Source organism: Emys orbicularis, chromosome 18, assembly GCF_028017835.1.
Source record: "Emys orbicularis isolate rEmyOrb1 chromosome 18, rEmyOrb1.hap1, whole genome shotgun sequence".
Classification (NCBI taxonomy): Eukaryota; Metazoa; Chordata; order Testudines; family Emydidae; genus Emys; species Emys orbicularis.
In genome coordinates this window covers 24,284,366-24,308,796 of record NC_088700.1, presented here as the reverse complement: position 1 = coordinate 24,308,796, position 24,431 = coordinate 24,284,366, and the positions used below count along the sequence as shown (strand labels likewise).

Sequence of the window (24,431 nt, the reverse complement as noted above, 5' to 3'; positions counted from 1 at the left end):
AATTCAGTGGTCTGTAAAGCAAACACAGCAAAGAAAGAGAGACCTTGGTATAAAAACACAGTGAAATCCAGCTAGATAGTAAATTCTCCAAGGAGAAGCTGTATAAATCTGACACTTGCACTTATCTCTGCACTCAGAGAATGTCCAAATCCCTAAAGCTACAGTCTGGTGGTACAGATATTTGGGGTTTGTAGCCTCAGTTTCTACAATAAAGTGCCATCCTGCCAAAAACCACGCAGAATAACCTGTTCCAACGTTACTGCTGGAGATGCACTCTTACAGGTCTCCCCTTTCTCCTCAGGTAGATCTGGAACACCAGCACGGGCTTTCTGCCAGCCTCACTGGGCTTCTGATCACAGTTCATAACGATACTCTTCCCTGTCTATATGTGGAATGATTGTCTTAAATGGAGGCATTACCAGAAAGTGCTCAAGTTTTTCATAGCTTTGTCTGTGCTTAACAGCTGCTTTAGTGAGAGGGGATCTTAAGGGACCTTTCATTTACATATGCTGAGAAAAAACAAACTTGATGTTCATGATTTATGTAACTGAGAATTAAAGCAAATATGGCTCCTTAATAACAATCTTTAAACAATCCAGTGTAATAAAATAACTGAACCGACCCAAGAGGCAATTAATGTCTGATTATATGAAAGCTCAAAGAATGTGATTTAGTCAGAGTCCCTGTGGGGCTAAGATTGAGTGGCCATTGCTCAGATGGGTGATGTGCTTGAGATGACCTACTTGCATTCCCAGTCTCCTCTGTTCACTAGAGAAGTCATCCAGTACAGTTCACTGAGCGTGGTGCTGGGTGCAGTTGGCTGCAGCAATACCTGAGACACAAATCCAGAGTTATGTATGAAGAGGTGAAACAAGTTAATGTTTTACCAGCTATTCTAGACTCTTTGCCTGAGCTGTTAGGTTCACACTGAGGGTGGGAGAGGATTCAAGCAGGATCCTGCTCTGTCACAAGGGCTAGAGGCAGGACTTTGATTGGCATGCACACTTACATCATTGTTAGGTAAAAATGTATGCAGATATGTTTGGATCCTGCACTAAAAGCTTGCAGCTGATCAGCTTTGACCTCTCCCTGTCATTAAAAGGCTAAGATGGACAGACTCCAGTTGATGCCACGTTACGAAGGTACTTGGAATTTCACTTCCTTCGGCCCTGAATTTGTTTCTCAGTGCTTGTCAGAATCTGTCAGGCCACTGACATGCGCTCCAGCTACCTCTCACAAACATATCCACGGTTTTGAATGCAGCACTTCCTGTCCCAAAGCTCAGAGACCACACAGTGAGTGTTTCTTCTTCGAGTGATTGTTCATGTCCATTCCAAGCATGTGTGTGCGCGCCGCGTGCATGCCAGCCGGAAGATTTTGCTATAGCAGCGTCCGTAGGGTTGGCTTCGGCGCCCCCTGGAGTGGCGCCCTCATGGCGCTGTATATAGGGGCCAGCCGACCCTCCACCCCCTCAGTTCCTTCTTACCGCCGGTGATGGCTAGCTGGAACTTCGCTTGCTCTTCAGCAATTGTGGCAGTGTTCCGTCGTCGTTGTAAATAGTTAGGTTGTTGTTTAGTGTTAGCTTAGTTAGATAGTAGTTGGGGGGGTTTTCCCCAAGTTTTCGTTGCCCCACTGGGGCATGCCCGGGTCCCCAGGGTCCAAACTCTGCAGGGACTGTGGGAAATTCATGCCGAAGAGTGACCCGCACTCTTCGTGCTTAAGGTGCCTAGGGGAGAGCCACCAAAGAGATAGGTGCAGTATCTGCAGGGCTTTTCGCCCCAGGATTCTCAAAGATAGAGAGCAGAGACTTAAAGTCCTCCTAATGGAGGCGGCTCTGCGGCCACAATCAGATCCCGGGCCTACCGAGACGACACCCAGCACTTCATCCTCGGTGCGCAGTGCCCCGGCACCGGCGATAAGTCGTGAGGCCAAGGCCCCCAAACCCCGGCACCGGAGAGAATCGGCGCACAAGAAATCAGCCTCGATGAGACACCGTTCCCCATCGCTAGTGCCGGTTAAAAAGAAGAGGCCTGTGAGGGAACATTCCCCCCACCGGGACTCTAAGGTGCTGGCGCCGTCCACAAGTGCTACGGGACAGTCTGCGCCGCAGACCCATTCAGCCATCCCGTTGACTCCCGCCCCAGAGAGGGTACGGTCGAGTCCGGACAGGCCTAGATCCCCGGATATTATGGAAGAAGTGCGCCTCCCATAGACACTGGAGGCGTTCGAGGCCGCCTCAGACCTCTTGAGCCTCCCGGTGCCGGTGTCGCCGCACCGGTGCAGAGAACCTCCGGCTACCGCTCGACCCCAGTTTCAATCTAGGGGCAAACCGGCAATGCTCTCGCCGCGCTCCCCGCGCCGCGCCACTCTAGTGGCACCGGTGCAGACAGCACCTTCTCCGGTCCGGCAGCACCGGTCCACGGCGACAGTGGGTACCGCGCCTCCTATGTCCTCGTACTCAGAGACCTCGGACTCGGAGGCGGACTCGTACCACTCTAACAGATCGAGGAGCAGGCGTTCGTCCTCGCGTACGAGTACCCAACCGTACCCGCCGCAGTGGCAGCAGCAGTGGCAACCGCCCCCCCCAGTGGCCGTTCTGGACGCCATGGGCCTACCACCAGTCAGTGGGTCAGGCGTATGGACCCCACTCACGAGCCGCATCTGTCTCTTCGACGTCGGCGGTCCTACCGCTAATGCCGCCACCACCACCACCGGCACTGCCGTCTGACAGGAGTGTGCCACAAAGGGACACGGCACCGCCTAGCCAGACAATGGCACCGACTGGGACCTTGCTCCCAACGCCGCAGGCACCGTCCAGCACGCCTCGTCGCTCGGTATCGACCCTGGTACCGGCCGCGGTGCCGCATCCTGAGTCCGCACCGGCCGCGCAGCCTGAGTACCGTGTGCCGCAGGCCCTCATAGAGGGAGAGGGGGTAGATGAAGGCCCTCTTCAGGGGATCTCTTCCTCCTCATCTCCGGATGAGGCAGTAGCGGGAACTTCAGCGGCACCGGCCCTAGAGGACAATAGGATCCTCCAACAGCTGCTTACTCGAGCAGCCCAGAGCCTCTCGATCCAGACTGAGGAGATCGAGGTGGATACAAATCCGGTGGAGGACATCCTCACCCCGTCGGGCCCATCCAGGGTAGCCCTACCTCTCATAAAGACCATTACGGACACAACCCGCACCTTGTGGCAAACTCCAGCCTCATTGGCCCCTACGGCTAAAAGGACTGAGAGGCGATATTTTGTTCCATCCAAGGGCTATGAACATCTTTATACACACCCTCCCCTAGACTCCCTAGTGGTAGATGCGGCCAACCAGAGGGAGCGCCAGGGGTTCCAGGGAGCTACCCACAAAAATAGAGAGGCCAAAAAGTTGGACCTGTTCGGGCGCAAGGTATATTCGACAGGGGGCCTGCAGTTGCGCATTGCCAATCAGCAGGCCATAGTGAGCCGGTATGGACAGAACACGTGCTCGGCTTTGTCTAGGTTCGCGGACCTCCTTCCACAGGAGTTGCGAACTGAGTTTTCAGCCCTGGTTGAAGAGGGAAGATTGATTACCCGGGCTTCCCTCCAGGCAGCCTTGGACGCGGCCGATTCAGCCTCACGCACGTTGGCGACTGGTCTGGTCATGAGGCGCGGAGCCTGGCTTAAAGTTTCCATCCTCCCACATGAGGTCCAACAAACGATCCAAGACCTCCCCTTCGAAGGGCCCACGCTCTTCTCGGAGAAGACAGATAAGAGGCTTCATAGCCTAAAGGATTCACGGACCACCCTCCGTTCATTAGGCCTACACACCCCGGTCACCCAGCATAGGCAGTTCAGGCCACCACAGGCCCCACGGCCGTACCAGCCTCAAAATCGAGGGGATGCCTTGTGCAGAAGGGCAAGGACGGGCAGAAGGAGGCAACAACAGCAGCCCTTCGGCAAGGCCTACACAGGGGCCTAGACCACCATTTTGATGGCTTGGTCGAGGACGACCTCCCAGTCAGAACCCTGGATCCGTCCAACCTTACCTTCTCGTCACGTCTGTCCCCCTTCTATCGTGCGTGGGCCCGGATCACATCGGACACTTGGGTGCTTTGCACGGTAGAGAGGGGATATTCTATCCAGTTCTCCTCCCTCCCGCCCCACCAGCCCCCCTCCCCGTCCCTCTTCAGGGACCCCTCTCATGAGCAACTTCTACTTCAAGAAGTTCAGTCCCTCCTCGCAACAGAGGCAGTAGAGGAGGTTCCTCAGGAGCCATGGGGCAGGGGCTTCTATTCTCGCTATTTCCTAATACCGAAAGCGAAAGGGGGCCTCAGACCTATTCTGGACTTGCGGTGTGTCAACAAGTTTGTAAAGAAGCTCAAGTTCCACATGGTCTCCCTGTCCTCCATCATTCCTTCCATGGATCCAGGAGACTGGTATGCCGCCCTCGACTTAAAGGACGCATACTTTCACATTGCGATAATCCCTCAGCACAGGCGTTACCTCAGGTTTGTCGTGGGCAATGCCCATCTACAATTTACGGTTCTGCCCTTTGGTCTGTCAGCAGCCCCAAGGGTCTTCACGAAGTGCATGGCAGTCGTGGCAGCCTTCCTGCGCAGGCAGGGGATTCAGGTGTTTCCCTACCTGGACGATTGGCTCATCAAGGGCAGGACCAAGGCGCAGGTGGAGGCTCAGGTGGTCTTCACCAGGCAGACCTTCCTCAAGCTCAGCCTCTTACTCAACGAGGCCAAGTCCACACTATCTCCAACCCAAAAAATCGAATTCATAGGGGCAGTTCTAGACTCGACACACGCCAGAATTCATAGGGGCAGTTCTGGACTCGACACACACCAGAGCATATCTCCCAGAGGCCAGATTCCAGACTATGTCCAACATTATTCTCGGCCTCCAACGTTACCCGACCACCACAGCAAGAAACTGCCTCAAATTACTATGGCACATGGCGGCATGTACCTACGTGGTGAGACACGCCAGACTCAGACTGCGCCCACTCCAGTCCTGGTTGGCCGGTCAGGGACTCCCTAGAATCAGTGGTGACGTTACCTCGGCCGGTGTTGGATTCCCTTCAATGGTGGCTCGACCTGCGGGAGGTCTGCGTGGGTGTGCCTTTCCTCGACCCCGAGCCCTGCCTATCCCTGGTAACGGACGCATCGGCTCTGGGATGGGGTGCACATCTGGGTGGCCTCAGAACCCAAGGCCTTTGGTCACGAGAGGACCTTTCGTTGCACATCAATGTCAGGGAATTACGAGTGGTGCGCCTTGCATGCATAGCCTTCAAATCCCAGCTGGCAGGCAGTTGCATTTCTGTCCTCACGGACAACACTCCAACGATGTTCTATATCAACAAGCAGGGTGGTGCTCGCTCCTCTCCCCTGTGCCGGGAGGCCCTCGCATTATGGGACTTTTGTGTACAGAACGTAATTCACCTGACAGCGTCCTACCTCCCGGGGACGCACAATGGGCTTGCGGATGCCCTCAGCCGCTCGTTCCAGGGTCACGAGTGGTCTATCCGCTGGGATATAGTACTCTCAATTTTCCGGCTCTGGGGTCATCCCCAGGTGGACCTGTTTGCCTCCAGCGAGAACAGGAAGTGTCATCAATTCTGCTCCCTCATGGGACGCAGTCCGGGGTCTCTAACAGACGCCTTTCTCTTCTCTTGGGCAGACGGGCTATTTTACGCCTTTCCCCCGATTCCCATGGTTCACAGAGTAATCCTCAAGGCCTGCAGAGATCACGCTCGGCTCATCCTGATAGCGCCGGCGTGGCTGCGCCAGCACTGGTACACGTTGCTCCTGCACATGTCTATGCGGGTGCCCCTCAGGTTGCCCCTACTACTGGACTTGATCACACAGGATCGCGGTCGCCTCCTTCACCCGAACCTGGAGTCACTCCACCTTACAGCCTGGATGCTCCATGGCTAAACCCCGTGGAGATGCAAGGCTCTCATCAGGTCAGGCAGGTCCTTCTTGGCAGCAGGAAGCCTTCAACAAGGACCACGTACTTGGCCAAGTGGAAGCGCTTCTCGCTTTGGGCCACGCAACGGGGTCATGCTCCCTTGCTCGCCCCGATCCCTCTTATCCTGGACTATTTACTATATCTGACACCTGGGACTGACTGACTCTTCGGTTCGAGTACACCTTGCTGCCATCTCGGCGTTCCACCCTGGAGCGGGGGGTACCTCAGTGTTTGCAAACCCACTCGTTGGTCGTTCCTCAAGGGCCTTGACAGGTTGTTCCCGCACATTCGTCAACCCGTCCCTGCTTGGGACCTCAATTTAGTCCTATCCGTCCTCGCAGGCCCCCCCTTCAAGCCGCTGGCTTCGTGCTCGCTGTTATATCTTTCATATAAGGTCGCGTTCTTGGTGGCTATCACATCAGCCCGGAGAGTGTCGGAACTCAGAGCTCTGACATCTGAACCTCCATACACCGTCTTCCACAAGGACACGGTCCAACTCAGGCCGCACCCAGCGTTCCTCCCTAAGGCGGTTTTCCCCATTTCACATGGGTCAAGACATTTTTCTCCCGGTGTTTTATCCGAAACCGCACTCCTCTGCGAAGGAGCGTAGGCTGCATTCCCTGGACGTTCGCAGGGCTCTCGCGTTCTATATCGAAAGGACAAGATCCTTCAGGAAATCAACCCAACTTTTTGTCACCCTGGCCGACAGGATGAAAGGGCTCCCGGTCTCGTCACAGCGAATCTTGGCTTGGATCAGAACCTGCGTCCGGGAGTGCTACAGTCGGGCCAGTATACTAGCCCCGCCTATCACGGCCCACTCCACAAGAGCGCAGGCCTCTTCCGCTGCGTTCCTGGCCCAATGCAGGAAATTTGTAGAGCTGCCACCTGGTCCTCAATCCACACCTTTACAGCGCACTATGCCATCACGCACCAGGCCAGAGATGATGCTGCCTTTGGCCGCGCAGTACTCCAGTCTGCAGTGACCTCCGACCCCACCGCGTAGGTTCAGGCTTGTGAGTCACCTGCTTGGAATGGACATGAACAATCACTCGAAGAAAAAACTGTTACTCACCTTCTCGTAACTGTTGTTCTTCGAGATGTGTTGTTCATGTCCATTCCAGTACCCGCCCTCCTACCCCTCGGAGTGTCGGCAAGAAGGAACTGAGGGGGTGGAGGGTTGGCCAGCCCCTATATACAGTGCCATGAGGGCGCCACTCCAGGGGGCACCGAAGCCAACCCTACGGACGCTGCTATAGTAAAATCTTCCGGCTGGCGTGCACGCGGCGCGCACACACCTGCTTGGAATGGACATGAAGAACACATCTCGAAGAACAACAGTTACGAGAAGGTGAGTAACCGTTTTTTCCTGTGTCACCTGTATTTGTAACCAGGTCTCTTGGGAAAGGTTGGAATCGTTCCAAAACAAACCACTAAATTATGTGGCTCAGTCACTCCGAGTCTCTGTCTTCTCCTGCTGTACTAATGGGAATCTTGCTATTGGATTCAGTGGGAGCAGGAGTGGGCCCTTTGGGGTCGCTAGAGAGAGGAAGTGCAGCATGTTGGAGAACCGTGTGTGATGAGTGTGCACTAGACCTAGCCCACGGTGATGCTGTTCTTGCTTTCATAGAGACTCAAAGTCTCCAAAAAAAACCTAACTGCCCTTTCTCTGCCTTACAAAGTAAGGGTAAAGGAGAGGAAATCTCTCAGGTGCAAAAGGCAAATACAGTTTAGTCAGCCATTCTGCCTGATAGTGACTAGTTTCTTCATGTACCTAAACAACATCCCACAGCTCTTGGTGGATTAGTTAATTGTAGCTCAGATCCCAGGTTGCTCTCTCTCTCACAGGGCTAGTGTTCTTCCAGTCTGGTATGTAGTGGTGTGGCTTAGTCTTAAATTGCGCTTCCCTGTCTTCATCTTACTCATGAATCTTGTATCAAGAGAGCGGAGGATGAAACTCATACTCTGAATATAAAGCAAGTCCCCTCCAGCAGCCTCCTCACTTATTTATCAGCTGCCTGCCATGAGCTGGACTGATTAACTCCAGAAAGCAGTTCAGTCCCCCAAGTATTCCTGACAGGCACTGTTGGTGTGTGAATGTCGGAGGTTCAGCCATCCCTCCAGAACAGTCCATGTAAAGAGACTATTCTGTGCATAGACAGTTCATCTAATTGCCTTTTCCACTGGAGCACTGAAGGTGGCATTCGGTCAAAGCATTATCTAGAGCTCAGTTAACTCAGTTCTAATGAGTATCAAGGGGTAGCCGTGTTAGTCTGTATCTACAAAAACAACAAGGAGTCTGGTGGCACCTTAAAGACTAACAGATTTATTTGGGCATAAGCTTTCGTGGGTAAAAACCTCACTTCTTCAGATGCAACTCATTTCAGTTCTAATGAGTAATTTAGTCTTAAAATAAGTTTGAGGTTTAGACTGAAAAATTCTAGGATGGACTAGTTGCTTGGCTTGTTCTGTAGAACACTGAGTTTGGTTTTTAAGTCTACACATGACTGACTGTTCGCTCCAAAAACCAACATCATGGTTTAGTGTGTGTGTGTCTGTGTGCAACAACAGCATGTGTGCTGGCTGACCAAATTTCATTCTGTTCACAAAATGTTTGCCTTCTCACTAGGATTTTGGTCTGTAGACTACACTCGCTTGCATTTTAGGCTATTAGAGATGCAACATTCCCCACCCCTGTTCTAATATGTGAAGTAAAAATAACCCATGGATTATTAAAAAAATAAACCTCAAGTTCGTTCTCATAGCAGACGACTTGAAGGAATGTTGAAGGTTAGGGAATTATTAAAACAAGACTTCACAGTTCAGGGTCAAACTTGGGACATCTTTCTCCCTCTCCCCCTTTTCTCATGTTTCAAATTGACTGTAAGCTCGTTGGGGTAGGAATTGTATACCTATAGTCCCTGGCACATGTGGGCCCTCATCAAAAGGGGCACTGCCATGATACAAATAATAATCAGGACATGTTTGTGCTCAGGCACAGATGGCCACTTCCTGCATCTCTTGGTCCCTAGCCTATGGGAGATGTGGATGGTGCCACTCCAGACATTGAATTTCCTGGTTCTTACTATGTCATCATAAATCTGTGTAGTTGTTGCATGAGCCTCCCCAAGAGGCCTGACTACATCAGAAAGCTATGGATGAAGCCCACGTTTGAACAGTCACTATCAAAACCTAGCCCAGTGTAGTGTGCTTTTGGTTGATTTTGTTTGTGAGGCAAGGCAAGCAGGCTGCTGGTGGTGTGGTATGGTATGGAGTCAGAAGCTGAAGGTTTTAGCATCTGAGTATGGGACAGTTGAGACTTAACCTCTGCAGCGGCAGTCTGGGATTGTTCACCAAGTACATTAGCGAGATGTTTCTTCTAAGAAATCAGCAGTGAAATAGTTAATGTGACATTTTAAAGCGTTGTCTTTCTGTTTCAGAGTTAAGAAACCACTGGGTTAAGTAGGGCTGTTCACCCCTCCGAGCCATTGTCTCAGGCCATAGCTACACGACCACTTTTGTTGGTATAACTTATGTCGCTCAGGGGTGTGAAAAAACATCCCCCTGAGCAACATAAGTTTCGCCGGCATAAGTGGTAGCGTGCATAGGCTGTGTCCCCGGGAGAGCTTCTCCCGCCAACATAGCTACCGCTGCTCGTGGAGGTGGTTTTCTTATGTCGACGGGAGAGCTCTCTCCTGCTGGCACCGAGCGGCTGCACGAGCAATCTCACGGTAGCGCAGCTGCATCCATTCAGCTGTGCTGCTGTAAGCTTGCTAGTTTAGACATGGCCTCAGGCTGTCCGCATTCAGGAAGACAACACTGCATTGGTTTATCTCATATTGCCACCCCCAAATGTTGGGAACACATGAACCAGGTTTCGAAATTCATGACTGGCTTAAAAATCATAAGAATTTTACATACATAAATGTTGGGTTCTTTTTTCTTTGCCCTCTGGTTCTTGAGGTCATAGTTTCAATCTCTCCTCTGCAACCCTGAGGGCTAGACACTTTTTTTTTTTTTTAATTTTTTTATTTTTTTTTTAATGAAAGCTGAAATTCTTAAATAATTTGATTCTGGGAGGGGGAGAGGGGTACGACTGTAAATAAAACATCAAATATTGTGACTCTCCTAATTAAAATTTCAAGAGTTGGCCACACTGGTTTACATTCAGTTTGTGCCTACAGGGTTATTTTCACAACCATGTTGACTAGAAACATAGCTTTCTAAAATCCGAGGTTTGATTCTAAATCACAGTTCTGTGGCAAATTGCTTGGCTGCAGAATACATAGGGCCCTGACTATAAAGAAGAAAGGCCAGGTAGATAGGTGCTGGGATGGCTTAGAAATGAGCCTTCTCTTAAGCAGCCATTATGTCTGCTGTAAAGGCAAATGAATTCCTTGGTGTCAGTACAGTGCATCTGTACACTAATAGGAGCATCGTTCTTTTATATTCATCCAGCTGGATGACTAACTTAAGTCCCATTAGAAAGGAAATGTGTGACTCACTCACTGCACCAGCTGAACACTGCCTCATGGTGATAATGGAGCGTTCCTGTATCCAGAGAAGCTACAAACAGTGTTGGTGCAAAGTAGTGATAGCACGGAGGTGCATCATTTTGTATATTCTTTCACAAAGGGACTTATAAGCAATCCTTGATTTGAAATTCTTATATTATTGCTCTGTAGCCTATTCCAGTGCTTCTTTGTGAACAGCACTTTCCTACGCACTGCGCTGTTCGTGCCACACACTCATCCTTGCAACAGAGGATGCTGACTTCCAGAATGAACACCTTGTTTCTGCCCCTCTGCTTTCCATTGTATTCCTTTATTTAAGTTGAACACCTTGCCGGGGGCCCGAGCTGCTGTTTAATTCATTATGGTGGGTAGAGTGATGACATTAGTGCTGATACAAGATCTCGCTGTACTGGCAAGCTCCCAGATAACTCCTACAGTGACCTTTTCTGCTCAGACTTCTCTTTCATTTTCCTTTCTTCAGAGGGAGACATTGCTACGGCAGCTGGAGACGAATCAGCTAGATATTGACGCAACGTTGGAAGAGCTCTCAGTGCAGCAGGAGACAGAGGACCAAAACTACGAAATGTATGTCATTGAGCCCTCCTTTCTAACCTTTTTGCTGGAATCTATGTAACTCTTGTCTGTTGGGCAGCACTACACTTTACATCAACCATGGGAGGTCCAATGGATATCATTTAGTATTTGTTTGGATATTTCATTTCTCATGTAAAATAGGAGATTCTCCAATGCAAAGTTTGTTCTTTGGATTCCCTTCAGACATGTGACTTATGGGAGGGGAGAGAAATGGAGGTGGAGCTGGGTACAATGAAATGGCAGAGCGCTAATGAGGCACATGCTACAAGGATTATAGAGGAGTATGTCACAGCCTCTAATGGTGGAAGGGAATGCTCTCTAGTGCACTCTAGTGCTTCAGCAGGGAAACAGGGTCACATTCTTTTGGCTGTAGTCTTGTTGTACGTGTCTTCTGGCTAATCACTTTTGCTCTCATTTAGTCTTTGAGACACTAGGATATTTTTTGTTGATCTCTTCAGAAGTTCTAGAAGCTTATTAAAATGTGATCCTATTTCAGAGTGTGCGTCCTGTGTATTCAGTGTCATATCCACTTAATTCCCTGCTTGGAGTGAGTTTCTACTCTTGTTAGCCTTGTAGAGCCAGTACAGCTCTGGGGAATGAGTTGGATTCTGTTCAAACTTGGATGTATCAACAGTTGTGTTCAAAACTTCCAATTGCAGGGTATTTATTGTGGTAATGTGCAAGCCAGACAGAACACAGCTTGGCTTTCAGGTTCTGGAATGAATTTGAAGCACTGGTAGTCAGAAAAAATCTCTTGTAAAACAAGCAGATTTATTTGGTAATCATGGAAACCATAACTACCCTCCACCATGCCATTTTACAGTTGCTTTTCAAAATAGAATCAAGCTTTAAGTTCCATAACCTTGGTCAGTGGTTTTTGTTTTTGTTTGTAAAGCACCTTGAGTCACTTAACTAAAAGGCAACCATATACATATAAAACAGTATTATTTCCCAAATACTGCATTCCTATCGCTGTAGGAAAAACCAGTGATGCTGAATGAGACCCACTTAGCCACCACAAATATTGTTTTCTTCTGGGCAGAAGCTATAGTATTGTCCATGCTCAAAGGACTCATTTGTGGTGTCTGCGCTACCAGTTCCTTCCCTGTGATTTTTTTGGGTCTGTGTACTCTGTCCATGCCTGGTGTCCGTCTAGAGGGAGCAAGCATCCTGCTGTATTTTAGAACTGGTGTGCTTCCAGGGCTAGAGAGAGTACTCTGGTGTCATGGCAACAGGAGCTGTAGGGATATTGCCTTTCACTGAAGATTATTATTAATTATTTGTGTTGTGGTAGCACCTAAAAGCCTTGGCCACAGACCAGGTTCCCATTGTATTGGGTGCTGTACAGACAGAAGAAAAAGATGATCCTTGCCCCAAAGAGCTGCCAGTTTTGTTTACAATCTTCTAATCTCTTGTGGTAGGAAGTTGAAAAAACACTTCAGTAGAAGCCACAGACACTTGCAGAAACTCCATGAATCTAGACAACCACTCAGTCTGTGTATCAACAGCTTTACCATTCCCTTTTCCAAACAGTTGGCAGCCACTGAAAATAGAGGTTCTTTCTTTGCTCGGTATCCTGAACGTTTGTAATCAGTAATGCTGCCTGGCCAGGTAGAATAACTGCACTCGGGTGGTATGGGGTGCCGTGCTGATGAGACAGTGCTGCCTCTCAACAGCCAAGAAGGGCCCACGCTGCAGGTGACTGACTGACTACCCTTGCCTGTGTAATTATACTTAACGTGACTTTGAAATGTTTTAACCAATAATTGGGACTGCTCAGCAGGGTTTTTTTGGTAGTTCCTTATGTGAATAAAAACAGATAGCAGATAATATTTTCACCCCTCAGCTCTTACTATGATTCTGGATTAGCAAGTAATCAAATTTTATATGTAGCTAGCCAAACTCTGCCCTCATTGATATGGGTATAAATCCAGAGTAACCCCAGTTACCCAGTGAAGGGTAACAAGAAGGGTTTCTACAGGTATGTTAGCAACAAGAAAAAGGTCAGGGAAAGTGTAGGAGCCTTAATGAATGGGGGAGGCAACCTAGCGACAGATGATGTGGAAAAAGCTTAAGTATTCAAAGCTTTTTTTTTTTTTTTTTGCCTCGGTCTTCACAGAGAAGGTCAGTTCCCACACTGCTGTCCTAGTCAGCGCAGTATGGGGAGGAGGTGAGCAGCCCTCAGTGGTGAAAGAACAGGTTAAGGACTATTTAGAAAAGCTGGGCATGCACAAGTCCATGGGTCCAGATCTAATGCATCCAAAGATGCTGAGGGAATTGGCTGATGTGATTGCAGAGCCATTGGCCATTATCTTTGAAAACTCGTGGCGATCCGGAGAGGTACCGGACAATTGGAAAAGGGCAAATATAGTGCCCATCTTTAAAAAAGGAAAGAAGGAGAACCCGGGGAACTACAGCCTCACCTCAGTCCCTGGAAAAATCAAGGAGCAGGTTCTCAAGGAAACCATTTTGAAGCACTTGGAGGTGCTCGGGAACAGTCAACATGGATTCACCAAGGGCAAGTAATGCCTGGACCAACCTGATTGCCTTCTATGAGGAGATAACTGGCTCTGTGGATATGGGGAAAGCAGTGGACGTGATAGATCTTGACTTTAGCAAAGCTTTTGATATGGTCTCCCACAGTATTCTTGCTAACAAGTTAAAAAAGTATGGATTGGATGAATGGACTATAAGGTGGAGAGAAAGCTGGCTAGATTGTCGGGATCAATGGGTGGTGATCAACGGCTCAATGTCTAGTTGGCAGCTGGTATCAAACGGAGTATCCCAGGGGTTGGTCCTGGGGCCAGTTTTGTTCAGCATCTTTATTAAAGATTTGGATGATGGGATGGATTGCACCCTCAGCAAGTTTGCAGATGACACTAAGGTGGGGGGAGAGGAAGAGACACTGGAGGGTAGGGATAGGGTCCGGAGTGACCTAGACAAACTGGAGGATTGGGCCAAAAGAAATCTGATGAGGTTCAACAAGGACAAGTGCCGAGTCCTGCACTTAGGACGAAAGAATCCCATGCACCGCTACAGGCTGGGAACCGACTGGCTAAGCAGCAGTTCTGCAGAAAAGGACCTGGAGATTACATAAGAACATAAGAAAGGCCGTACTGTGTCAGACCAAAGGTCCATCTAGCCCAGTATCCTGTCTACCGACAGTGGCCAATGCCAGGTGCCCCAGAGGGAGTGAACCTAACAGGCAATGATCAAGTGATCTCTCTCCTGCCATCCATCTCCACCCTCTGACAGACAGAGGCTAGGGACACCATTCCTTACCCGTCCTGGCTAATAGCCATTAATGGACTTAACCACCATGAATTTATCCAGTTCTCTTTTAAACTCTGTTATAGTCCTAGCCTTCACAACCTCCTCAGGTAAGGAGTTCCACAAGTTGACTGTGCGCTGCGTGAAGAAGAACTTCCTTTTGTTTTAAACCTGCTGCTTATTAATTTCATTTGATGACCCCTAGTTCTTGTATTATGGGAATAAGTAAATAACTTTTCCTTATCCACTTTCTTCACATCACTCATGATTTTATATACCTCTATCATATCCCCCCTTAGTCTCCTCTTTTCCAAGCTGAAAAGTCCTAGCCTCTTTAATCTCTCCTCATATGGGACCCGTTCCAAACCCTTAATCATTTTAGTTGCCCTTTTCTGAACCTTTTCTAGTGCCAGTATATCTTTTTTGAGATGAGGAGACCACATCTGTACGCAGTATTGGCGATGAGGGCGTACCATCGATTTATATAAGGGCAATAATATATTCTCCGTCTTATTCTCGATCCCCTTTTTAATGATTCCTAACATCCGGTTTGCTTTTTTGACCGCCTCTGCACACTGCGTGGACATTTTCAGAGAACTATCCACGATGACTCCAAGATCTTTTTCCTGACTTGTTGTAGCTAAATTAGCCCCCATCATATTGTATGTATAGTTGGGGTTATTTTTTCCAATGTGCATTACTTTACATTTCTCCACATTAAATTTCATTTGCCATTTTGTTGCCCAATCACTTAGTTTTGTGAGATCTTTTTGAAGTTCTTCACAGTCTGCTTTGGTCTTAACTATCTTGAGCAGTTTAGTATCATCTGCAAACTTTGCCACCTCACTGTTTACCCCTTTCTCCAGATCATTTATGAATAAGTTGAATAGGATCGGTCCGAGGACTGACCCTTGGGGAACACCACTAGTTACCCCTCTCCATTCTGAGAATTTACCATTAATTCCTACCCTTTGTTCCCTGTCTTTTAACCAGTTCTCAATCCATGAAAGGACCTTCCCTTTTATCCCATGGCAGCTTAATTTACATAAGAGCCTTTGGTGAGGGACCTTGTCAAAGGCTTTCTGGAAATCTAAGTACACTATGTCCACTGGATCCCTCTTGTCCACATGTTTGTTGACCCCTTCAAAGAATTCTAATAGATTAGTAAGACACGATTTCCCTTTACAGAAACCATGTTGACTATTGCTCAACAGTTTGTTTTTCTATGTGTCGGACAATTTTATTCTTAACTATTGTTTCGACTAATTTGCCCGGTACAGACGTTAGACTTACCGGTCTGTAATTGCTGGGATCACCTCTAGAGCCCTTTTTAAATATTGGCGTTACATTAGCTAACTTCCAGTCATTGGGTACAGAAGCTGATTTAAAGGACAGGTTACAAATCTTCGTTAACAGTTCCGCAACTTCACATTTGAGTTCTTTCAGAACTCTTGGGTGAATGCCATCTGGTCCCGGTGACTTGTTAATGTTAAGTTTATCAATTAATTCCAAAATCTCCTCTCGTGACACTTCAATCCGTGACAGTTCCTCAGATTTGTCACCTACAAAAGCCAGCTCAGGTTTGGGAATCTCCCTAACATCCTCAGCCGTGAAGACTGAAGCAAAGAATCCATTTAGTTTCTCCGCAATGACTTTATCGTCTTTAAGCGCTCCTTTTGTATCTCGATCATCAAGGGGCCCCACTGGTTGTTTAGCAGGCTTCCTGCTTCTGATGTACTTAAAAAACATTTTGTTATTACCTTTGGAGTTTTTGGCTAGCCGTTCTTCAAACTCCTCTTTGGCTTTTCTTATTACATTGTTGCACTTAATTTGGCAGCGTTTATGCTCCTTTCTATTTGCCTCACTAGGATTTGACTTCCACTTTTTAAAGGAAGTCTTTTTATCTCTCACTGCTTCTTTTACATGGTTGTTAAGCCACAGTGGCTCTTTTTTAGTTCTTTTACTGTGTTTCTTAATTTGGGGTATACATTGAAGTTGGGCCTCTATTATGGTGTATTTAAAAAGCACCCATGCAGCTTGCAGGGATTTCACTTTAGTCACTGTACCTTTTAACTTCTGTTTAACTAACCCCCTCATTTTTGCATAGTTCCCCCTTTTGAAATTAAATGCCACAGTGTTGGGCTGTTGAGATGTTCTTCCCACCACAGGGATGTTGAATGGTATTGTATTATGGTCACTATTTCCAAGCGGTCCTGCTATAGTTACCTCTTGGACCAGCTCCTGCGCTCCACTCAGGACTAAATCTAGAGTTGCCTCTCCCCTTGTGGGTTCCCGTACCAGCTGCTCCATGAAGCAGTCATTTAAAGTATCGAGACATTTTATCTCTGCATTTCGTCCTGAAGTGAAATGTTCCCAGTCAATATGGGGATAATTGAAATCCCCCACTATTACTGAGTTCTTAATTTTGATAGCCTCTCTAATTTCCCTTAGCATTTCATCATCACTATCACCGTCCTGGTCAGGTGGTTGATAATAGATCCCTAATGTTAGATTCTTATTAGAGCATGAAATTTCTATCCATAGAGATTCTATGGAACATGCGGATTTTCTTAAGATTTTTACTTCATTTGATTGTACATTTTCTTTCACATATAGTGCCACTCCCCCCCACACACAACCTGTTCTGTCCTTCCGATATATTTTGTACCCCGGAATGATTGTGTCCCATTGATTGCTCTGAGTCCACCAGGTTTCTGTGATGCCTATTATATCAATATCCTCCTTTATCACAAGGCACTCTAGTTCACCCATCTTATTATTTAGACTTCTAGCATTTGTGTACAAGCACTTTAAAAACTTGTCACTGTTTATTTGTCTGCCCTTTTCTGATGTATCAGATTCTTTTTTATAAATAACAGGAGTACTTGTGGCACCTTAGAGACTAACAAATTTATTAGAGCATAAGCTTTCGTGGGCTACAACCCACTTCTTCGGATGCATATAGAGTGAAACATATATTGAGGAGATATATATATATATATATATATACACACATACAGAGAGCATGAACAGGTGGGAGTTGTCTTACCAAGACAACTCCCACCTGTTCATGCTCTCTGTATGTGTGTATATATATCTCCTCAATATATGTTTCACTCTATATGCATCCGAAGAAGTGGGTTGTAGCCCACGAAAGCTTATGCTCTAATAAATTTGTTAGTCTCTAAGGTGCCACAAGTACTCCTGTTATTTTTGAGGATACAGACTAACACGGCTGCTACTCTGAAACCTGTCATTCTTTTTTATGTGAATGTTTCTCGTCTGATCTGGCCCTTACATTATCCTCCTCCCTCCTCTGCTCCTGACTAGAACCTGGAGATTCTCTATCAATAGACTCTCCCCTAAGAGAAGTCTCTGTCCGATCCACATGCTCCTCTGCAGCAGTCGGCTTTCCCTCATCTCCTAATTTAAAAACTGCTCTACAACCTTTTTAATGTTTAGTGCCAGCAGTCTGGTGCCACTTTGGTTTAGGTGGAGCCCATCCTTCCTGTATAGGCTCCCCCCATTCCAGAAGTTTCCCCAGTTCCTAATGAATGTAAACCCCTCCTCTCTACACCATCGTCTCATCCACGCATTGAGACTCTGAAGCTCTGCCTGCCTACCTGGCCCTGCGTGTGGAACTGGGAGCATTTCTGAGAATGCCACCATAGAGGTCCTGGATTTCAGTCTCTTCCCTAGCAGCCTAAATTTGGCCTCCAGGACATCTCTCCTACCCTTCCCTATGTCATTGGTACCTACATGTACCATGACCACCAGCTCCTCCCCAGCACTACACATAAGTCTGCCTAGATGCCTCGAGAGATCCGCAACCTTCGCACCAGGCAGGCAAGTCACCATACGGTTCTCCCGGTCATCACAAACCCAGCTATCTACTTTTCTAATGATCGAATCCCCCAATACTAATACCTGCCTTTTCCTAGCAACTGGAGTTCCCTCCCCCGGAGAGGTAACCTCAGTGCGAGAGGCAACCCCAGCACCATCTGGAAGGAGGGTCCCAACTATGGGAAGGTTTCCCTCTGCTCCCGTTGACTGCTCTGCTTGCCTGGGCCTTTCATCCTCCTCAACAGCGCAGGGGCTGTCTGACCGGAGGTGGGACAATTCTACAGTGTCCCGGAAAGCCTCATCAACATACCTCTCTGCCTCTCTCAGCTCCTCCAGTTCCGCCACCCTGGCCTCCAGAGTCCGTACGTGGTCTCTGAGGGCCAGGAGCTCCTTGCACCGAATGCACACATATGCCACCCGCCCACGGGGCAGGTAATCATACATGCTACACTCAGTACAATAAACTGGATAGCCCCCACTCTGCAGCTGGGCTTCTGCCTGCATTGTCTCCTAGTTAATGAAGGGGTTGTTTAAAGCAAGAAGTTTTGAATGTAGTTTGGGCTATAGGTTTTAAGGGGAATAAAGGGTATAAGATAGAACCGGCAAGGGACCCGCGCTCCCTTCCTGCTCCCCTTCCAAACTCCCTTGCGAAACTCCCTGTTAGCAGCCCCTGTTTGGAAAAGCTCCCTGGTCGCTTGTGCGCTGCTTTATAAAGCCCTGGCCTGGGTGAATGCCCCGCCCACTGATTAAGGCTCAGCCAATTACCAGAGGCTTCTAGCCTTCAGACCTTCCTTTGAAGCTCACAGCTTCCAACTGCCAGCCACAGCACACTGTCCTTCAAACGACCAAACAAACAAACAGACTGACAAACACAAGCTCAGCACACAACAAGTAACCCCCAAACACAAACAAACACACACTACAGATAGTCACTTACCCCAAGGGTCCTGTATTTGCTCCTCCTTCACCTGGAGAACTCCCTTGCGAAACTCCCTGTTAGCAGCCCCTGTTCGCAAAAGCGATGGGAAGTGGATATGAGTCAGCAGTGTGCCCTTGTTGCTAAGAAGGCTAACGGCATATTGAGCTGCATTAGTAGGAGCATTGCCAGCAGATCAAGGGAAGTGATTATTCCCCTCTATTCGGCATTGGTGGGCCACATCTGGAGTATTGCGTCCAGTTTTGGGCCCCACACTACAGAAGGGATGTGGACAAATTGGAGAGAGTCCAGCGGAGGACAACGAAAATGATCAGGGGGCTGGGGCACATGACTTATGAGGAGAGGCTGAGGGAACTGGGCTTGTTTAGTCTGCAGAAGAGACAAGTGAGGGGTCATTTGATAGCAGCCTTCAACTACCTGAAGGGGGGTTCCAAAGAGGATGGAGCTCGGCTGTTCTCAGTGGTGGCAAATGACAGAACAAGGAGCAATGGTCTCAAGTTGCAGTGGGAGAAGTCTAGGTTGGATATTAGGAAACACTATTTCACTAGGAGGGTGGTGAAGCACTGGAATTGGTTCCCTAGGGAGGTGGTCGAATCTCCATCCTTAGAGGTTTTTAAGGCCTGGCTTGACAAAGCCCTGGCTGGGATGATTTAGTTGGGGGTTGGTCCTGCTTTGAACTGGGGGTTGGACTAGATGACCTCCTGAGGTCCCTTCCAACCCTAATCTTCTATGATTCTTTGACTTCAGGTACTCTAGATTTTCACCTATGTGCTGGAAGCAGGATTTAGCCCAGCACCCTTTGCTTTGGGAAAATGCTCTTTCTTTTAAATCAGGGTTTTGAAAATGTCCCTGATTGCTGCTGGTTAGAGATGCTGAGCCACCGATCCCAAAGTGCAAACAACATGGCAGCCCTTGCCTGAATGCTTCTTCCCCACTAATAAAAGTGCAGCAATATTTTCGGATTTGTCTGGGCTTTCTCTGTGCTTTAGCTGGGACACTGAGAGCCCTGGTGCTAAATCTCTTGTTGCATCAGTGGTCCATGTGGTGGTGGTACAGGAAGAGCCCCAGTACCTTCAAACCTAGGGACATAAACTTCTCCTAAAACGACTGCATGGAGCCCCACAGGCTGATTTCTGTTAACATGCTCTCAGGAGCTGCTTACTCTCTGTATGGTATCGGGAGCTGGAGTAATTTATCCTGAGTTCTCTATCAGATAAATATGACCAGTTTTGCATGGCAGGGACTCTTGGCCAATCAGATTGTGCTCCATTCTAAACCATTTTATAATAAAATTCTTTCAAGAATAGCTAATTTTTGCTGTGTATAGTTCCTAACTTCCCCTGCATGTGATCACATGCATTTGTAAGGCGGGAAAACTGAACTGGTCAGTACTGCTCAATGATGTGGCTCCTAGGGATCCTTACAGAATCTCATTCAGTAGATCTCCTCTTGCTGTGGGATTATCACGTTTGGCACATTTCCACTAATCTGTTTTGTTAAAAGTGGACTCTTGGTGTATTGTCCATGGCTGGCTTGTTAAAATAACCAGAGATGGCACAGTGCAGCTGACCCTTGGCAGATGGTGACATATCATGCTGGTAACTTGAATGCAGTAGGTGCATGAATTTCTACAAGGTTCTTTAAGCTGAAAGCTGACAGTGAAAATTGGCTGGCTATTGAATTTGGCATGACTAACGCTGTTCCTTGAGAGATGCTGCCACATATTGAAATTGATGCAGGGGTTATGTTACTGTTAATGTATCTGCGCAGTTGTATAGCACTGAGTTGACTTCCTTTCACTGTTCTACTTCCACAGTATAGATGCTGTGGGTGCATAGGTGTCATTGTCTGTAAAGAGTCAATCAGCATATCAGCTGCAGGGGGAGCAGTATTTGGTCACAATAAATGGCCACATCCCAGTTGATTTTTTTTATCCCCCATGTGGTGGGTAAAAGCTACGGGATCAAGAAAACTGAAAGTGTCTCTTTTGAAGTGCACATGGGCCCAAACAGCACTAAGTAACCAATTTTTGTCTGTTTGTATTGATGTACTTGACGTGACTGGGGACAAAACAAATGAGCCCTGCTCATGACAGTGATGTAGCTATTGCTCCAAAGTGCAGTTAGCAAAGAAAACACAAGGTGGCATACAACAGACATATTCAGCTTATGTAGTTTATCCCCTAGACTAGGAGTTCTCAACCTTTTTTCTTTCTGAGGCCATCCCCTAACATGCTATAAAAATTCAAGAGGCCCACCTCTTCCACAGCAATTGTCTTTTTGCATATAAAAGCCAGGGAAAGCATTGGGGGTAGCAAGCAGGGCAATTGCCCAGGGCCACACACCACAGGGGATCCCACGAAGCTAAGTTGCTTAGGCTTTGGCTTCAGCCCCGGGTGACAGGGCTCAGGGCCCTGGGTTTCAGCCCCAGGTGGTGGGTCTTCAGCTTTCTACACTGGGTCCCAACAAGTCTAATGCTGGCCCTGCTTGGTGGGCCCCCTGAAACCTGCTTGTGGCCCCCCAGGAGGCCCCGGACCACTGGTTGAGAACCACTGCCCTAGACAACGAATGGCTTTGACTTACCTGATAAATATGGATTTGCATGTCTCCTTCTGTCCTGTTCTTAGTCTCTTTTCTGTCTGTTGTTACACCTACTCCCCACCACTCCACCCCTTGATTGCGTCCTGACTTTACACTTCCCAGTACTATCAGGGTTGGGTCTGGCCACTTTTTCTGTTCCTAAATTATCCTTGAAAAGACGATATGCCATCATGTGCCAGCAATACCCCTATTGGCCAGACTGGACAGTCTCTACGCGAAAGAATAAATGGACACAAATCAGACATGAAGAATTATAACATTCAAAAGCCAGTAGGAGAACACTTCAATCTCCCCGGACACTCAATAACAGACTTAAAAGTGGCAATTCTTCAACAAAAAAACTTCAAAAACAGACTCCAACGCGAAACTGCAGAACTGGAATTAATTTGCAAACTGGACACCATCAAATTAGGTTTGAATAAAGACTGGGAGTGGCTGGGTCACTACAAAAACTAATTTCCCTCTGCTGCTACTCACATCTTCTTGTCAACTGTTTGAAATGGGCCACCTTGGTTGCATTGGCCTCATTAGCACTACAAAAGTTATTTTCCCTCCCTTGATATTCACCCCTTCTTGTCAACTGTTGAGAATAGGCCACTTCCACCTTAATTGTATTGGCTCATTAGCACTGACCCCCCACTTGGTAAGGCTACTCCCATCTTTTCATGTGCTGTGTATTTATACCTGCCTACTGTATTTTCCACTCCATGCATCCGATGAAGTGGGTTTTAGCCCATGAAAGCTTATGTCCAAATAAATTAGTTAGTCTCTAAGGTGCCACAAGGACTCCTCGTTTTTGCTGATACAGACTAACACAGCTACCCCTCTGAAACCTGTATTCTGAATCTGTTAATTTTGAATTATTCAATTTATCTGCCCATATTTCAGCCTATGGGGTGCTTGTGGACTATTTTCTGAGACATTGAGAATTTGCTATTTGCATTGTGATTTAGCCAGCTAAGAAACATGGAATGTCTGCTTCCTCATTGGATGACTCAAACATCAAAAACTTTCAAGATGGCAATCAGAAACATATTCGGAAGAAATTTCACATCCCATTTCTCTTTCCGTGAAGAGTTTGCTCATATGAGCATTTGCAGAAAGCAAAGAGGGGTTGCAAACACCATCCCATCAAATCTGATGTTGGCATTAAAGTAATGCTTGACTACTTTTATGCTGCATTCACCCAGCTGTTCTCACAGGGGACAGAATTTAATTTTAAAAGAGAGGGGAAAATCCAAATGGCTTGAATTAGGCCTGTATAGAGTTAGCTTCTCTGGTGATAAATACAAATACTCCATCTATGGAATTCTTAGAATGATTTTTGTGGTAACCCCCTTCTCCTCCCAACACAAAGTTATGGGGACTATAATAATAATTCCTAGCTCTTTTATATAGCACTTTTCATCAGTAGATGGAGACCAGGAGATTCATAATTTTGGGGCACAGTACACAGTGACTGAATTAACCTCCAGAATTAACACCCTCAAAAATGACACAGCCACCAGACTTGATGACATTCTCACTGGGCAAATCAAACACTGCATACCAGCAACAAAGACCTGGTTACTGAAGTTATTTAACACGTGCTCAGCCACAAAGTACCCAAGATCTGGCAACAAACGTGTTATGGCACTTTGGAAGCTGGCGAAGGACTCAGTGAAGCCAAAGAAATTCAGGCCTATATTTCCACTATGTCACCTCTACAAACTGTGTGAACATTTTATCTTAAACCACCTATCACCACGCATTGAAAAGCACCTAATCCCAGAGCAAGATGGATTCTGCCTTGGCATGTCAGGCACCAGTCAAGTGCTGCTGAACATCATTCAATACATCAAAGATGGATTTGAAAAGGGTACGGTAACGGGTACAGTGTTTGTCGCTCTATCAGTTGCATGACACAGTGAATCACTGAAGGCTTCTCACTAAAATATTCAACATGATAAAAGATCACCACCCCATAGAGCTGATACAATCACTATTAGAGAACTGATGTTTTTACATCCAACTATGCAGGAGGTAGATCTGATGGTGGCAACAGAGAAATGGCCAACTGCAAGGGAGTGCACTCTTGCCAATACCATTCAGTATCCACACGAATGATCAATGATCGATTTCAGCATAAGAGGTTTTCTCTATGTCAACAGAAGAATGGCCATACTGGGTCAGACCAAAGGTCCATCTACTCCAGTATCCTGTCTTCCGACAGTGGCCAATGCCAGGTGCCCCAGAGAATGAACAGAACAGGAAATCAAGTGATCCATCCCTGTCCCCCATTCCCAGCTTCTGGCAAACAGAGGCTAGGGACACCATCCCTGCCCATCCTGGCTAATAGCCATTGATGGACCTATCCTCCATGAATTTATCTAGTTCTTTTTTGCACCCTGTTATGATCTTGGCCTTCACAACATCCTCTGGAAAAGAGTTCCACAGGTTGACTGTGCATTTGTTTTAAACCTGTTGCCTATTAATTTCATTTGGTGACCCCTAGTTCTTGTGTTAAGAGAAGGAGTAAATAACACTTCCTTATTTACTTTTTCCACACCCATCATGATTCGTAGAATATCAGGGTTGGAAGGGACCTCAGGAGGTCATCTAGTCCAACCCCCTGCTCAAAGCAGGACCAATTCCCAACTAAATCATCCCAGCCAGGGCTTTGTCAAGCCTGACCTTAAAAACCTCTAAGGAAGGAGATTCCACCACCTCCCTAGGTAACCCATTCCAGT

The 24,431-nt window shown here is 47.4% G+C and overlaps 1 protein-coding gene across 1 annotated transcript in view; it reads left to right on the top strand.

Annotated features, from left to right (window-relative positions):
* RABL6 (RAB, member RAS oncogene family like 6) overlaps positions 1 to 24,431 on the top strand; it is a 136,596-nt gene that overhangs the window by 64,761 nt on the left and 47,404 nt on the right. Inside the window, exon 8 of the mRNA XM_065418713.1 lies at positions 10,940 to 11,043. Within this exon, the coding sequence (XP_065274785.1) occupies positions 10,940 to 11,043 (104 nt within the window). The remainder of the gene's footprint in view (positions 1 to 10,939; positions 11,044 to 24,431) is intronic.